At 43.8% G+C, this 17,651-nt stretch overlaps 1 protein-coding gene across 4 annotated transcripts in view; it reads left to right on the top strand.

Moving 5' to 3' along the window:
• Positions 1-17,651, top strand: part of PTPRM (protein tyrosine phosphatase receptor type M) — a 748,757-nt gene that overhangs the window by 498,149 nt on the left and 232,957 nt on the right. For all 4 annotated transcript variants that reach the window (XM_075826409.1, XM_075826410.1, XM_075826411.1 and 1 more), the window contains one exon: positions 8,072-8,204. In XM_075826409.1, the coding sequence (XP_075682524.1) occupies positions 8,072-8,204 (133 nt within the window). The remainder of the gene's footprint in view (positions 1-8,071; positions 8,205-17,651) is intronic.

Below are 17,651 nucleotides of genomic sequence, written 5' to 3' on the forward strand. Positions count from 1 at the left end.
ACGCACAGTACTGTATATATATTTATGTTACAGCAAGAAGTTAGCTGTTTTCTGTAAACCTACTTTGTTTTTTTAAATCTTTTGGATGTTTAAAAAAAAAAATTAATATGACAGAGTGCTGTTAGGAAGATTTGCACACTAGGGACCTTTTATTTTGGTGAGCTGAAAATTATATTCCATTTGACTATGCTCTATTCCCTCTTTAACCCCCAAAGAGGACAACCCCTTTACAGATACTGTAATTATTTAGGTTCAATTGACTCATGCTGCAAACCGACTGATTGTTTAAATATTAGACTCTGTTCACACTCCGTATATCTGACTGTATATCCTGACATATGCAACTGTATGCCATACAGTTGCATACATCGCCCATTAACTCCAATTATTAAAAAAAAAAGACGTATGCCACGTTGTATATGTTGTTTGAAGGACTACTTTGCATTGAAACGTGTCAAGTAGGCTTTTTAACACAGTAAAGAAAAGGTAGGCCGACACATACTGACCAAATGTAAGTTTAGCATAAATGGTGGGAGGTTTCTCATAATATATGGCAAACCTAGACCATGATTGTAGTGTGAACATTTCTATATGTGGTATCAGTCCTAGTTGCAATGTTTCCATACTCCACAATGCATGCAAGGTACACTTTATAGGAAAATGTAGAAGAAACAAAGTAAAGTTTTGCAGTATTATTAATTCTACTGCTCATCACAGAATTCTGTTGAATAAGTGATCTAGGGATACGCCTTGTAAAAAAAAAGCATCATTTTCAGACTTTCTGAAGTAAATTCCAATTTCCAGACCATCTTTCTTCCTTGTGACAACTCACATGATGAATACTGTCACAATTTGATTAAAAAATTGGAAGCCTCGGTATAAAAACTGCAAGAAAAAGAATTGACTATAGTGAATTGAACATTGCGTGTCTTATATTTTTCATCTTAAATTCATTTAGAAAAGAGAATGGATATTCCATCAGACGCGGATTTGACATTCCATCACATTATACAATAAACAGTGTAAACAGGACTTTAGAAATAAGGGAACTGGGGAAAGCTAAGACAGTAGCCGCTGCAAGGCACTGGTTATCTCATTTAGGCAGATATTAAATGTGGGTGTCAGTGGTATAATACTCAGCTGCTTCCCACTTTGTGAATAAATTGCTTAGAAGGAGTCTTTTGACTACCAGATGTGACCTAGATTTTAATTTCCAAAGGCAAAAATAGGCTATTGTACTGAAAAACAATTGCTGGTGAAACGAATAGTAAATGAGTTTATCACATATTTCCAGGTGTTTCAGCTAATATGTGATAGAATTCCAGCTTCACTTATGAGAAATAATTAAGTAAAATTGTCCAGCAAATCACTTAGATGGGTAGGCTAGGCACTTATTATATTGTTAATGTGTTTTGTCAGTAACAAGGAAGCATGAGATGTGATGAAATGCATGAGATGATCTGAAGATCATGAGATGGCTTGGCTGTATGTTACTTGTAGCCACAGGACAAGTTTTGCGTCCTCTGCCTGGTACGCTCCTTACACAAGAGATCAAGAACTCTAGTGAAATAAATAAATGTTTGCCCCAAGAATTTTATGCTTTTATAATAGGGACACAGGCTGTGTTGGATTGACAGGCAAACATTAGTTTATATTTCCTTGTACCATTGTTGATTTTTTTTAACCCCCCCCCCCCACCTGACATAACACTAATAAGGTTCTGGCACGTAATAAATGTAGCGATCCCCCTAAAGCTGCAGATGGCTCACATAGACGTTCTATGCGCTAATCACATCCAAAGGAACAAAGTGCTCAGCTGAGCGCTTCTGCACCTTTGTTTCAGCAATGGTGGGGGTCTCAACAACTGGACCCCCACCGATCCAAACTTTTAATATGTCTCTATGACATATCAAAAGTTTGATGGTTAGCTATTAAAAGTACCTACTCTATTTACCATTCCTTTATAAAAATAAATAAATCTAAATCTACTATATTTAATAAAGCAAATGTTTATTGAATCAATAAGGGATTGTCTCATAAAGACAACCTGTGCCCAAATGCCCTATTAGGGCATAGGAACGTCATAGAGGGGGCTGTTTTTCTTGTGACCTTCTCTATAAGTCAGAACAGGGAGCTACTATATAAGAATTAAATGGCCCGCTATCTATTGCTCTATTTTCCTTGCTGATGACACAGCAGGGGAAATGAGTGGGCAGACTTGGGGGTTAGGGAAGCTATGCCCCTTTAAATGTTTCACATATTTAAATACACACCATTCTGCGTAAGCCTAAAATCATGACAAACATAAGGTAGGTGTTACCCAATCATGAGCAAATTTAAAGCAAATAATCTACACTCAAATTAAATACAAGATAAACATGATATTACAATTAAGACCAAAGATATATTAAAAAATGTTCAAATCACTAATTACCTAATGTGCTGATCATTGCCAACCATGATTGAAAAAGACAACCCACTGCCTCAAATGTCCAGATGGGTGTGTTTACCATTTAACTATGTGCAAGAGTAACTGTAGCTTCAAAAAATGTTTGATATGTCATAGAGGCTTTTGAGAAGTTTTGATTGGTATGGGTGATCTGCTCTCCTTTTAGGCTGAAGATGGGCTCATATATGTTCTATCTGAGCTGTCTTCATCCTTAGGGTATGTTCACACGCACTAATTACGGACGTAATTCGGGCGTTTTTGCCCCGAATTACGTCCGAAAATAGTGCCTCAATAGCGTTGACAAACATCTGCCCATTGAAAGCAATGGGCAGACGTTTGTCTGTTCACACGAGGCATATATTTACGCGCCGCTGTCAAATGACGGCGCGTAAATGGACGCCTCCATCAAAGAAGTGACCTGTCACTTCTTTGGCCGTAATTGGAGCCGTTATTCATTGACTCCAATGAATAGCAGCGCCAATTACGTCCGTATTGGACGCGGCGTTCAAGCGCCTGCACATGCCGTTACGGCTGAAATTACGGGGATGTTTTCAGGCGGAAACATCCCCGTAATTTCAGCCGTTACGGACGCTGCCGTGTGAACATACCCTTAGGCTGGGTTCACACGCCTCGTTTTACGTCTGAAAATAGGGCTACAATACGTCGGCAAACATCTGCCCATTCATTTGAATGGGTTTGCCGACGTACTGTGCAGACGACCTGTCATTTACCCGTCGTCGTTTGACAGCTGTCAAACGACAACACGTAAATTGACTGCCTCGGCAAAGAAGTGCAGGGCACTTCTTTGCAACGTAATTTGAGCCATTCTTCATTGAACTCAATGAAGAGCAGCTCAAGATTTACGAGCATCACAGATGCCTCGCATAATACGAGGAGGAGCTTTTATGTCTGAAACGAGGCAGCTGTTTTCTCCTGAAAACAGTCTGTCATTTCAGCCGTAAAAGCCTCTCACCATGTGCACATACCCTAACAAGGAGCGCCATTCACAGCTGAAGTTACAGGGCGTTCAGCCGAGCGCTTCTGCACCTTCGTTTCAGCATTCGGACCCCCCACCGATAAAAACTTTGTATATTTTGTGACATATCATATCTGTGACATATCAAAAGTTTCTTTTGAAAATACAGCTACTCTTTCAAGGAAATTTTCCCCCGAAAAATGTATTCACTGTGTAATACCTAGTGCAGGGCCTAGGGGGGGGGGCACATGTCTCAAAGGTCACCATCAATAGTTCCTTTAGGCACCTGATAATTTAAAGGCTATGTAAAACTTTGAAGACTTTTTTTTTCCCCCTAAAACAATGTATTAGTGTTTAATTCAACTTTGTAATTGTTTTTTATTTTAAAAAAATTACTTTTTTAAAATTCAGTTTCTAAGTATACATAGAAGCTGTATCTTGCACTGAAACCCGAATCCGTAAGGTCAGCGGGACTGACAGCTTTGGTGACAGCAGGTCCTGCGTGTCTCTGACACGCAGGATCCAGCTCATTATGATCACATCTAAGTTCATAACTTAGATGTTATCAATAAACGATGGACACGCAGTCTCTGACACGCAGGACCCACTGTCACCGAAGTCATCAGTCCCGCTGACCTGACGGATTCGGGTTTCAGCGCAAGATACAGCTTCTATACATTCAGGATACATAGAAGCTGTATCTCAAAAAGTAAAAAAGTTTTTTAAATAAAAACCAATTAAAAAGTTGTATTAAACACTATAATACATTGTTTTAGTGAAAAAAAAAAGTCTTCAAAGGTTTACATAGCCTTTAACCCCTTAAGGACTGAGCCATTTTTTTTATTTTTCATTTTTGTTTTCCACTTCCTGCCTTCCAAGAGCCATAACTCTTTTATTTTCCATCAATAAAGTGGTGTGAGGGCTTAGTTTTTGCGCCTGGAGTTGTAGCTTCTAATGGCATCAAAAAAATTATTTGCGGGCTGAAATTGGAAAAAAACTGCGATTCTTACATTGTTTTTTTATTTTACGACTTTCACCGTGTGGTAAAAAACGACAACTTAACTATTTTGTGCGGCTCAATACTATTATGGTTATACCAAATTTATATACAGTAGGTTTTTTTATATTTTACTACTTTTATAAAGAAAAAAACTATTTGTTAAAAAAACTAATTGTTTTGTTTCGCCACATTCTGAGAGCCATAAATTTTTTTTTTTTCCGTCGATTGAGCGGTGTGAGGGTTTAGTTTTTGTGGGACGAGCTGTAGTTTTTATTGGTACCATTTTTTGGTACATATGACTCTTTTATCACTTTTTATTAAAAAAAAATTTTTTTTACAGCTAAGGTGACCAGAAAACCTCAATTTTGGCATTTTACATTTTTTTTTTTTTACGGCGTTCACTGTGCGATTTAAATAGTGGTATATTGTAACAGTTCAGACGCAGCTATACCAATTTTGTTTATTTTTCTTATTTTTTACATTACTTTAGAGGGAAAATGTTTTATTTTTTTCACTACTAATAACTTTTATTAAACTTTTTTTGACACATTTTATTAGCCCCCCTAGGGGTCCTGAACCAGCAATTGTTAGATCTCTAATGTATTGCATCTTTGCTAATGAGTTGCAGTATATTGTCATTTTAATAATGTATTGCAGTATGTTATAATTTTGTGCCAGAGGCACGGCTTGACGGAGGCAGAGTGAAGGCAGTCCTGGGGGCTTTCGTTATGCCCCTGGGCTGCTATGACAACCATCGGCACCCCCTATCGTGTTGTGGGGGCGCTGATGAGCTGTCGGAGGGGGCCGCCCCGTCTTTTCAACGCCTCAGATGTTGTGGTTGCGATTGATAACAGCATTTGAGTGGTTAAACGACCAGGAACAGCGCAAATAAAGATTTGATTTGTGTGTGTACCTTAAATTAAACAATAGTACATTGTATATGGACTGATTTTGCAGGTTATAACTATGCAAAGCGATTGAGTTTAGTGTATTGTTTTTTTAACCCCTTAATGACCAGCCTATTTTAGACCTTAATGACCAAGCTATTTTTTACGTTTTTCAATCGTCGTATTCCAAGAGCTATAACTATTTTATTTTTGCCTCGACATAGCTATATAAGGTCTTGTTTTTTGCGGGACAAGTTGTATTTTTTAATAGCACCATTTTGAGGTACATATTATTTATTGATTATCTTTTATTAACTTTTTTTGGGGGGGGGAATAGAAAAAAATCTGAAATTTCGCCACTCTTTTTTGCGTCCTAAATCTACGTCGTTTACCGTGTGGTATAAATAACACAATAACTTTATTCAGCGGGTTGTTACGATTGCAACGATACTAAATTTGTATAGTTTTTGTATGTTTTACTACTTTTACACAGTAAAAACGCTTTTTTTTAAAAACTATTTGTTTTTTGTCTCCATATTTGAAGAGCCGTAACGTTTTTATTTTTTCGCCGATGCAGTTGTATGAGGGTTTTTTTTTGCGGGACGACTTGTAGTTTTTATTGGTACCATTTTGGAGTAGATGCGACTTTTTGATCACTTTTTAATCACAGCAATTTTTCTTTCGTTTTTTATTTAATTTTTTACGGCGTTCACCGTGCGGGTTAAGTAATGTAATAGCTTTATAGTCGGGGTCGTTAAGGGACGCGGCGATACCAAATATGTGTAACTTTTTTACTTTATTTTGGTTTTTTAATAGTAAAGCAGTTTGTAAGGGGAAAAAGTGGGTTTTTCATTTTTTTTTCACATTTTTTTTTATTAACTTTATTAAACTTTTTTTTTTACTTTTTTACTAGTCCCACTAGGGGACTTTAATATGCGATTCTGCGATCGCTATTTTAATACACTGCAATACTTCTGTATTGCAGTGTATTATGCCTGTCCGTTTAAAACAGACAGGCATCTGCTAGGTCATGCCTGCGGCATGATCTAGCAGGCATTCATTACAGGCAAACCTGAGGGCCTTTATTAGGCCCCCGGCTGCCATCGCAGACACAGACACTCGGCGATCTTATCGCCGGGTGTCGGTGGGAGAGAGAGGGAGCTCCCTCCCTCTCTCCAAAACCACTCAGATGCGGTGCTCGCTATTGAGCACCGCATCTGAGGGGTTAAACGGGTGAGATCGATACTAATATCGATCTCACCCGGCAGAGCAGGGACGCCCCCAGCCCTCAGCTACCTCTGGCAGCTGAGAGCAGGGAGATTTGACAGCTCCCTGCTCTGTTTACTTATTCCGATGCCGCGACGTAAAAAGTCTATGGCATCGGAATAAGGCCCGTTAGTGACCGACGTAGAAACACGATGGCCCGGTCACTAACGGGTTAAACTAATGTTTGTTTACATACAGGGAAAGCCAATTTGTCAAGTAGCATTTGAGAGATCCGTTTTACATTAACAAAGGGATTTTTTCTAATAAATTAACTGCATTCTAAGAAACTAGTTTTCTAATTTCACTTAGTGAGAAACTAGACATGGACCGCACATCCACTATATACTTTGATCTATCGTGGCTAGGCAAAATGTATAAACATGAACATGAGGTTCTTTGTTAACATTTTGATCAAATTGTATATAAGCCCACTTGCCACTTTATGGCGACCTCTTTAAAGTGGGTCCCTACTCTATCGGTTGCAGCACCGCATGGCGGTCACCGTCATTGTAGCATCGCTCCTGCAGAGGGCCAAAAGCACCCATGCCATTAGTTTTCTAATTTGTAGACGGCAGGTGCTTTTTACTCTCAATATGCAAATGAATACTTTGTTTTATAGTGTAAATAGAGATTATATACAACATGATATCATCACATATGACCACATATGTGTGTTGTTTGCTTTGGAAGTCTATGTTATTAGTAGTAGAAGTACATTTGTAATAAGACATTTTAGTTGAAAATATCTGTGAGAACGCAATCCTGTGACCTTTTGATGCCTCCCACCTTTTCTTTTCTGGTAGCTCATTGTCTACATTAGCACTAGCATTTGTATTGCAAGGTTGACAGATTGAGTTCATATTTTACTGGTTCAACGGAGAAGAAATACATAAAAGTGTAAGTGTGCTCCTTTTTTTTATCAGTCTTGTCAAGACATATGTCCACCTACAGAGTACAGTACGAGGATCTTCTAAAACATGCCCAAGTATCAAAACTCGGCGTCATCTGCCAAGGTTTCCAGTATTTTAGAATAACATGCGCAATATCTCCATTTCTTGCTCTGCTCAACCAGAGCTGGTGCTAATAGATACTCCAGAATTATAGGTGTGAATTGAGGGTTCCCTAGGACTTCCATGTGCCCATATGAGTGCTTTTCAGATTAAACATTGGAAACTATGCAGCAATTCTGCAAGTTGGGAATAGTGGAGCTGATAAGTAGAGATGAGACAATTTTCCATTGCCTAAAAGTGCAGAATTACGGCCCCGTAGTAGAATTAGTAAAAATTCCCTGATGCTTTATCTACGCTGATAAATGTTCTCTTTTTTGAAGATTTTAATTAAAAAGCTATCTTATGCATTATGCCTACCAACATGACTTGGTAAGGGGGCTGTGCATATCTTCATTTCTGTTATAATTGATCTATTGTATTATAGTCTCATCTGTAATTCACTAAACATGTTTTTGTTCCTTTTTAAATTCATGATCTATTTAGGTTCTGCAACGCGTAAGCCAGATCCTGAACCTGAAAAACAGTCAGATCACACGGTGAAAATTGCTGGAGTCATTGCTGGAATTCTTCTCTTTGTTATCATCTTCCTGGGCATTGTCTTGGTGATGAAGAAAAGGTGGGTGGCTTTCTAATCTATTCATTTCACTCTGTTGTTACATTATGTTTTGATAATGAATGAAGCATGGACAAAAGTAGGGAAAAATGTATCTCGTGATGAAAAGCTGCCAACTAAATTAAATTATATATATTCCAGCTTATTCAGATATCTATCATGCAAATTACCAGTTGCTAACGTCCTCATCAAATTTTGCACAGGGTCCTTGTCCTTGTGAGATCATGCTTTGTTAGGCACCTGCAGATATACTGTATGTACTCTATTGAAGAACAGCTGGTTTTATAAAGAATAGATGAGGAGAAGAGACTAAAACAAGAAGCCCATAGTTTTAAGTATACTCAGACGTATGCTATCAGACAATACACAACTCCAGCTTTTGTGTCTGTCTCTACAGTTTATTTTTTTGGCCTTGGGTGGCTTCAGACCAATGTTCTGAGGCTTCAAAGAAAATATAGCACAGATTTATTTTTAGTTATATTGTCCCTATTTATTGTTTATTTTTATAATCTTTACTTGGGCAGCCATATTGGTGGCACACGCTTCCTGCCAATATTGTCTATATACACGTTACAGTGTGTGTGTGTGCGTGTGTGTGTGCGTGCGCTTTATGGCAGCTGCAATGAATATGAGTTGATTGTCAGAGAACTATCAAGACTATTATAGTCTCCGGGGCATGATGAAGTTACATACAGAGCTTTATATGTGTGTTTAGTGTTACTATTCTGCCTTATCTAGGCCCCCAGCACTGTAATAGAGCTGTCATTAAATCCCCCACCCTCTTCTGACCCTGTCCCTGTCTACACAACAAAGCTTCATTTTATAATTTCTGTTCTAGTGGCCAGTGTGAAAACTGGAAAATTTCAAGATTTTTTTGGATGTAGATGTAAAGGATCTGCCAGGCACAGCTTCGGGGTTAACTCCCAGAACTAATCAGTCAGCACCTGAGAATACATCCCTGAGACTGACTCCTGCTTCCACCATTCAGGCTGGCAGGCTTAGGAGTGGGAGAGCCTATCGTAACCTGGCCAGACTCAGCTAGCTCCCGCCCTCGGTCTATTTAAGCCTGCACTTCCTGTCCCTCGGTGCCTGTGACTCTTTCCTTGTGGTTTCCTGGCCCAGCTACAGCTCCTGCTATTTTTGATCCTGCTCCATACAGACCCTGGCTTACCGACTACTCTTCTGCTTTTCGTTTTGTACCTCGCACACTCCTGGCTTGACTCGGCTCGTTCACCACTCTGGTTGCTCACGGTGTTGCCGTGGGCAACGGCCCCTTTTCCTTGCTTGTGTTCCTTTGTATGTTTGTCGTGTTTGTCGTGCACTTACTGAGCGCAGGGACCGCCGCCCAGTTGTACCCCGTCGCCTAGGGCGGGTCGTTGCAAGTAGGCAGGGACAGAGTGGCGGGTAGATTAGGGCTCACTTGTCCGTTTCCCTACCCCCTGCCATTACATAATCACAAGCCCATACCTAGTCTACCCCTGGTCCCTGACACCACTATGGACCCCCGTGAGACCCTGGCTCAGCAAATGCAGGGTCTCTCCCTACAGGTCCAGGCCCTGGCTCAGAGGGTCAACCAGCCTGATGCTACCCTGGTAGTTCCCCTCACCGCACCTCTTGAACCCCACCTCAAGTTGCCCGACCGGTTCTCAGGGGACCGGAGGGCTTTTTTCTAATTTCGGGAGAGTTGTAGGCTTTACTTTCGTTTAAAGCCTCATTCCTCAGGTTCTGAGAGCCAGCGGGTGGGTATAATTATGTCCCGGCTCCAGGAAGGGCCCCAAGAGTGGGCCTTCTCCTTGGCTCCTGACGCCCCTGAACTTTCCTCCGTTGATTGTTTCTTTTCTGCTCTCGGACTTATTTATGACGAGACTGACAGGACTGCCTTTGCCGAGAGTCAGCTGGTGACCTTAAGTCAGGGTAAGAGACCTGTTGAGGAGTATTGCTCTGACTTTCGGAAGTGGTGCGTAGCTTCTCGGTGGAATGACCCTGCCTTAAGGTGCCAGTTTAGGTTGGGTCTGTCGAATGCCCTGAAAGACCTGCTAGTTAGCTATCCCTCTTCTGACTCCCTAGACCAGGTTATGGCTTTAGCGGTACGACTTGACCGACGTCTCAGGGAACGACAACGTGAACGTTTATGTGTTTTCTCCTCCGACTCCCCCATGATGCCTCCCGAAGCTCCGTTGCTTCGTTCCTCCCCGAAAGATTCAGAGATACCTATGCAACTCGGGGCCTCCGTGTCCCCCCAACAACGTAGAGAATTCCGCAGGAAGAATGGTCTCTGCTTCTACTGTGGGGACGACAAGCATCAAGTGAACAACTGTCCTAAGCGTAAGATTGCAGCCAGAGAACTTCCGCGTCTAAGTGATCATCGGGGAGGTCACTTGGGCGCACAGGTATTTCCCGTAAATATGAAACGTACTAAGATCTTGCTTCCCTTTCAGGTCTCTTTTGGTGGTAGGTCTGCTACCGTGCCTTCGTGGATTCAGGGTCCTCTACTAATATCATGTCTGTGGAATTTGCTATGTCCCTTGCTATGCCTCTGATTGATTTGCCTAAACCTGTCCCGGTAGTGGGTATCGACTCCACTCCTCTTGCTAATGGTTATTTTACACAGCATACCCCTGTTTTTGAACTCCTTGTTGGCTCCATGCATTTGGAGCAATGCTCTGTACTGTTGATACAGGGATTATCGTACGATTTGGTTCTAGGTCTTCCCTGGTTGCAGTTGCATAATCCCACGTTTGACTGGAATACTGGGGAGCTAACCAAATGGGGTAATGAATGTTGTACGTCATGTTTTTCTGTTAATTCTATTTCTCCCCCTAAGGAGGCGAATACGCTACCCGAGTTTGTTCAGGACTTCGCTGATGTTTTCTCTAGGGAGGCCTCCGAAGTGTTACCTCCTCATAGAGAATACGATTGCGCTATCGAATTGGTACCAGGAGCTAAGCTTCCTAAGGGTAGGATATTTAATCTTTCTTGTCCCGAACGTGAAGCTATGAGAGTGTATATCCAGGAATCCCTGGCCAAGGGTTACATTCGTCCCTCTTCTTCTCCGGTAGGTGCTGGCTTCTTCTTCGTGGGGAAGAAGGATGGTGGTCTTAGGCCATGCATTGACTACCGTAGCCTGAATAAGGTCACGGTAAGGAACCAGTATCCCCTTCCTTTGATTCCTGATCTCTTTAATCAGGTTCAGGGGGCCCAATGGTTTTCTAAATTGGATCTACGGGGGGCGTATAACCTTATTCGCATCAAAGAGGGGGATGAGTGGAAGACTGCGTTTAACATGCCCGAAGGCCATTTCGAATACCTCGTCATGCCCTTTGGGTTGTGTAATGCCCCTGCGGTCTTCCAGAATTTCATAAATGAGATTTTGAGAAATTACCTGGGGATTTTTCTGGTAGTGTACCTTGATGACATACTGGTGTTTTCCAAGGACTGGTCCTCCCACATTGAGCATGTCAGGAAGGTGCTCCAGGTCCTTCGGGAAAACAAACTGTTTGCCAAAACCGAAAAATGTGTGTTTGGGGTACAGGAGATTCCATTTTTGGGTCAAATCCTCACTCCTCATGAATTCCACATGGACCTCGCCAAGGTTCAGGCTGTGGCGGAATGGGTCCAACCTGCCTCCCTGAAGGCGTTACAGTGTTTTTTGGGGTTCGCTAATTATTACAGGAGATTTATTGCTAACTTCTCAGTCATCGCTAAGCCCCTTACGGACCTCACTCGCAAAGGTGCTGATCTCCTCCACTGGCCTCCTGAGGCTGTCCAGGCTTTTGAGGTCCTTAAGAAGTGCTTTGTCTCGGCCCCGGTGCTGGTTCAGCTCAACCAAATGGAGCCATTTATCGTGGAAGTTGACGCATCTGAGGTGGGAGTGGGGGCTGTCTTGTCCCAGGGTACCAGGTCCCTCACCCATCTCCGCCCCTGTGCCTACTTCTCCAAGAAGTTTTCGCCAACTGAAAGTAACTATGATATTGGCAACCGCGAACTCTTAGCCATTAAATGGGCATTTGAAGAGTGGCGCCACTTCCTGGAGGGGGCTAGGCACCAGGTAACGGTCCTTACCGACCACAAGAATCTGGTTTTCCTAGAATCTGCCCGGAGGCTAAACCCGAGACAAGCTCGATGGGCGTTATTTTTTACCAGATTCAATTTTTTGGTTACCTATAGGGCTGGGTCTAAAAATATTAAGGCTGATGCACTGTCGCATAGCTTCATGGCCAGCCCTCCTTCGGAGGAAGATCCTGCTTGTATTTTGCCTCCAGGTATAATCATTTCCTCGATCGATTCTGATTTAGTCTCTGATATTGCTGCTGATCAAGGTGCATCTCCCGGGAACCTTCCTGAGAACAAGCTGTTTGTTCCCCTGCAATTCCGGCTAAGGGTACTTAGGGAAAATCATGACTCCGCACTATCTGGCCATCCAGGCATCCTGGGAACCAAACACCTCATTTCCAGAAATTATTGGTGGCCTGGGTTGCCTAAAGACGTTAAGGCCTACGTCGCCGCTTGTGAGGTTTGTGCTAGGTCCAAGACTCCCAGGTCCCGACCAGCGGGCTTACTGCGTTCGTTGCCCATTCCCCAGAGACCTTGGACACATATCTCCATGGATTTTATCACCGATTTGCCTCCATCCCAAGGCAAGTCGGTGGTGTGGGTGGTGGTGGACCACTTCAGTAAGATGTGCCACTTTGTGCCCCTCAAGAAACTACCCAACGCCAAAACGTTGGCTACCTTGTTTGTCAAACACATCCTGCGTCTCCATGGGGTCCCTGTCAATATTGTTTCGGACAGAGGGGTACAATTTGTTTCATTGTTTTGGAGAGCCTTCTGTATGAAGTTGGGGATTGATCTGTCCTTCTCCTCTGCCTTCCATCCTGAAACCAATGGCCAAACGGAGAGGACTAATCAATCTCTAGAACAATACTTAAGGTGTTTTGTCTCTGACTGTCAATTTGATTGGGTCTCTTTCATTCCCCTCGCCGAATTTTCCCTTAATAACCGGGTCAGTAACTCGTCAGGGGTCTCTCCTTTTTTTTGTAATTTTGGGTTTAATCCACGGTTCTCCTCCGTTTCACCTGGTAGTTCCAACAATCCCGAGGTAGAGGTCGTTCATCGGGAACTGTGCACAGTCTGGGCCCAGGTTCAGAAGAACCTAGAGGTGTCCCAGAGCGTACAAAAAACTCAGGCTGATAAAAAACGTTCTGATAACCCCCTGTTTATGGTCGGGGATCTGGTGTGGTTGTCGTCTAGGAACTTGCGTCTCAAGGTTCCGTCCAAGAAGTTTGCTCCCCGGTTTATTGGGCCGTATAAGGTCATTGAGGTCCTCAATCCTGTCTCCTTCCGGCTGGAGTTACCCCCGTCTTTTCGGATACACGACGTGTTTCATGCCTCCCTCCTCAAACGCTGCTCCCCGTCCTTGGCTCCCTCGAGGAGACCTCCTGTTCCCATCCTCACCCCTGAGGGGGTGGAATTCGAGGTGGCCAGGATTGTGGACAGCAAGATGGTCCAAGGCTCCCTCCAGTACCTGGTCCATTGGAGAGGATACGGGCCCGAGGAGAGGACTTGGGTACCCGCCCGGGATGTTCACGCTGGGGTATTGGTCAGGAGGTTCCACCTGCGTTTCCCCAGTAAGCCAGGTCCACTTAGAAAGGGTCCGGTGGCCCCTCATAAAAGGGGGGGTACTGTAAAGGATCTGCCAGCCACAGCTTCGGGGTTAACTCCCAGAACTAATCAGTCAGCACCTGAGAATACATCCCTGAGACTGACTCCTGCTTCCACCATTCAGGCTGGCAGGCTTAGGAGTGGGAGAGCCTATCGTAACGTGGCCAGACTCAGCTAGCTCCCGCCCTCGGTCTATTTAAGCCTGCACTTCCTGTCCCTCGGTGCTTGTGACTCTTTCCTTGTGGTTTCCTGGCCCAGCTACAGCTCCTGCTATTTTTGATCCTGCTCCATACAGACCCTGGCTTACCGACTACTCTTCTGCTTTTCGTTTTGTACCTCGCACACTCCTGGCTTGACTCGGCTCGTTCACCACTCTGGTTGCTCACGGTGTTGCCGTGGGCAACGGCCCCTTTTCCTTGCTTGTGTTCCTTTGTATGTTTGTCGTGTTTGTCGTGCACTTACTGAGCGCAGGGACCGCCGCCCAGTTGTACCCCGTCGCCTAGGGCGGGTCGTTGCAAGTAGGCAGGGACAGAGTGGCGGGTAGATTAGGGCTCACTTGTCCGTCTCCCTACCCCCTGCCATTACAGTAGATGTCACATAAAAATATATTTACACAAATTTTATAATAAACGCATGATTTAAATAATGTATTATTCCGCCACAAAAACTACGTTCTACCAAATCACTTATCTGCATCCCATCATCTAGTTCAAGAACACTTCTTCCCAACTTAGCCCAGAACTTGGAGCCATCCCCATAACGGCTTCTAGTTTCATGGGTAGAGACGCCCTGTCCTGTTCTCTCCCAGACCCCTATTTGAATTATTGTCTACCGCTACAATTAGGTCTGTTAGGAGACGAGATCCTGTGGTTACAGAGACAGGAAGGGATGTCCGTTCATTGACAGATGCAAACAGAAGAAAATTTATCTGTCACATGGTTTTTTTTGTCACCGAGCTTCAGTTTGATGACTTTCTGAATAAAACATATAAAATGTTTGTGCACAGGTGTCTTAAAAAGGCAATGTATTATAAGACTACAAAAGGGAATTGAGCTACTCTTGGTGTGTGTGAGAACATGGTGCAACCTTTTGAAATTGAATCGAAACTTTTGCAGATCCCACAAGAATAGGGTTCATGCATACTGGCACAGAGGCTGGATGGCAGTGCACGGCGCAAAACAGCCATAATATGTCAGTGCGCATCAGCCCTTAGACTGTAGTATGCCATTAAAATTTAAAGAGGACAGCTATGTAAATGAAGTTAAGGTTTAAAGCCCACCCTAATTGTATCCAATTAACACAATTGCAGAAGCAGGGCATGTTACAAGAGAGCTCTAAGGGCATGGCCACACGTGGCGGAATTCTTCCGCAACTGTCCGCATCAATGCCGCACAGAATCTGCGTTGCAGATTCTGTTGCGAATCTGCCCAAAATGGGCAATAAATTGATGCGGACTAGCCGCTGCGTATTGAGGTGTAAGTACTTCCCTTCTTTGTATCAGTGCAGGATAGAGAGAAGGGACAGCACTTTCCCTAGTGAAAGTAAACGAATTTCATACTTACCGGCCGTTGTCTTGGTGACGCGTCCCTCTTTCGGCATCCAGCCCGACCTCCCTGGATGACGTGGCAGTCCATGTGACCGCTGCAGCCTGTGATTGGCTGCAGCCATCACTTAGACTGAAACGTCATCCTGGGAAACCGGACTGGAGGAAGAAGCAGGGAGTTCTCGGTAAGTATGAACTTCTATTTTTTTTACAGGTTGATGTATATTGTGATCGGTAGTCACTGTCCAGGGTGCAGAAACAGTTACTGCCGATTGTTTAACTCTTTCAGCACCCTGGACAGTGACTATTTACTGACGTCGCCTACCAACGCTCCCGTAATTACGGGTGCACACACGTAGTCACCCGTAATTATGGGTGCACACACGTAGTCACCCGTAATTATGGGTGCACACACGTAGTCACCCGTAATTACGGGAGCCCCATTAACTTCCTCAGTCTGGCTGTAGACCTAGAAATACATAGGTCCAGCCAGAATGAAGAAATATCAAGTTAAAAAATCAATACGCTCCGCAGCACACATAACATCTACATTACATCTGAGGACTTCATTGCGGAACTTAGAATCTCCATTGAAGTCAATGGAGAACTTCCGCAATGAGTCCGCAACCAGTCCGCCACACGTCCGCAACATCCATTGTATGCTGCGGACACCAAATTCCGCACCGCAGCCTATGCTCCGCAGCGGAATTGTCCGCAACGTGCAAATGAACCCAACCACAAAGCTGTGGAAGGCAATGGAGAAACGGGTCCGCTGCGGATTTCCTCTGCGGAGTGTCCGCAGCGGAATTCCAGAGCAATTCCGCTACGTGTGGCCATGCCCTAAGGGCATGGCCAAACGTGCCGGATTTCCTCCGCAACTGTCCGCATCAATGCCGCACGTAATCCGGGTTGCAGATTACGGCTGCGGATCTGCCCAAAATGTGCAGAAAATTGATGCGGACTAGCTGCTGCGGACTGCGGGAAAAGTGCTTCCCTTCTCCCTATCAGTGCAGGATAGAGAGAAGGGACAGCACTTTCCCTAGTGAAAGTAAACGAATTTCATACTTACCGGCCGTTGTCTTGGTGACGCGTCCCTCTTTCGGCATCCAGCCCGACCTCCCTGGATGACGCGCCAGTCCATGTGACCGCTGCAGCCTGTGCTTGGCCTGTGATTGGCTGCAGCCGTCACTTAGACTGAAACGTCATCCTGGGAGGCCGGACTGGAGACAGAAGCAGGGAGTTCTCGGTAAGTATGAACTTATATTTTTTTACAGGTTGCTGTATATTGGGATCGGTAGTCACTGTCCCGGGTGCAGAAACAGTTACTGCCGATCGCTTAACTCTTTCAGCACCCTGGACAGTGACTATTTACAGACGTCTCCTAGCAACGCTCCCGTCATTACGGGAGCCCCATTGACTTCCTCAGTCTGGCTGTAGACCTAGAAATACATAGGTCCAGCCAGAATGAAGAAATGTCAAGTTAAAAAAGCAAGACGCATCCGCAGCACACATAACATGTGCATGACAGCTGCGGACTTCATTGCGGAAATTAGAATCTCCATTGAAGTCAATGGAGAAATTCCGCCATGAGTCCGCCACTGCTCCGCAACAGACAGAGCATGCTGCGGACACCAAATTCCGCTCCGCAGCCTATGCTCCGCAGCGGAATTTTACGCATCGTCTAAACGAACACTGCTAAATTAAAGTGGAAGTCAATGGAGAAACGGCTCCGCTGCGGATTAACGCTGCGGAGTGTCCGCAGCGGAATTTAAGTGAAATTCCGCCACGTGTGAACCCAGCCTAAGGGTCCTTTCACACTGGCCTATACGATCAGCTGATGAGCGAGTGTCTGCTCGTTCATCGGCTGATCGTTGCCCTGTTTACACAGGGCAATGATTGAGAATGAGCGTTCATATGAACACTTGTTTTCCCGATCATTAACCTGTGTAAAAGGGCCGTAATACACTTTGAGAGCTGCAGATCTGTGTCAGTTGAACATAATTCGGACAGATTTCTGAATATAAATAATATGTTTCAGTTCACTGACAGCATGCAGAGAGGAATGGTGAGGAATTGAATTAAAAAGTGTACTAGAACATTGCATCAATCTTTTTATTGTACAATAATAAATTTTTATTTGCTAGAAACTTAGAAGCTACTTTAATGGGTCCATTCTATGTGCTGATGCCTTCTCAATAACCCATCTTGATTAAATTGGAATTCTGATGATCCAACCCTGTTTTGCT

The sequence above is a fragment of the Rhinoderma darwinii genome, chromosome 5, assembly GCF_050947455.1.
Source record: "Rhinoderma darwinii isolate aRhiDar2 chromosome 5, aRhiDar2.hap1, whole genome shotgun sequence".
Taxonomy (NCBI): Eukaryota; Metazoa; Chordata; class Amphibia; order Anura; family Rhinodermatidae; genus Rhinoderma; species Rhinoderma darwinii.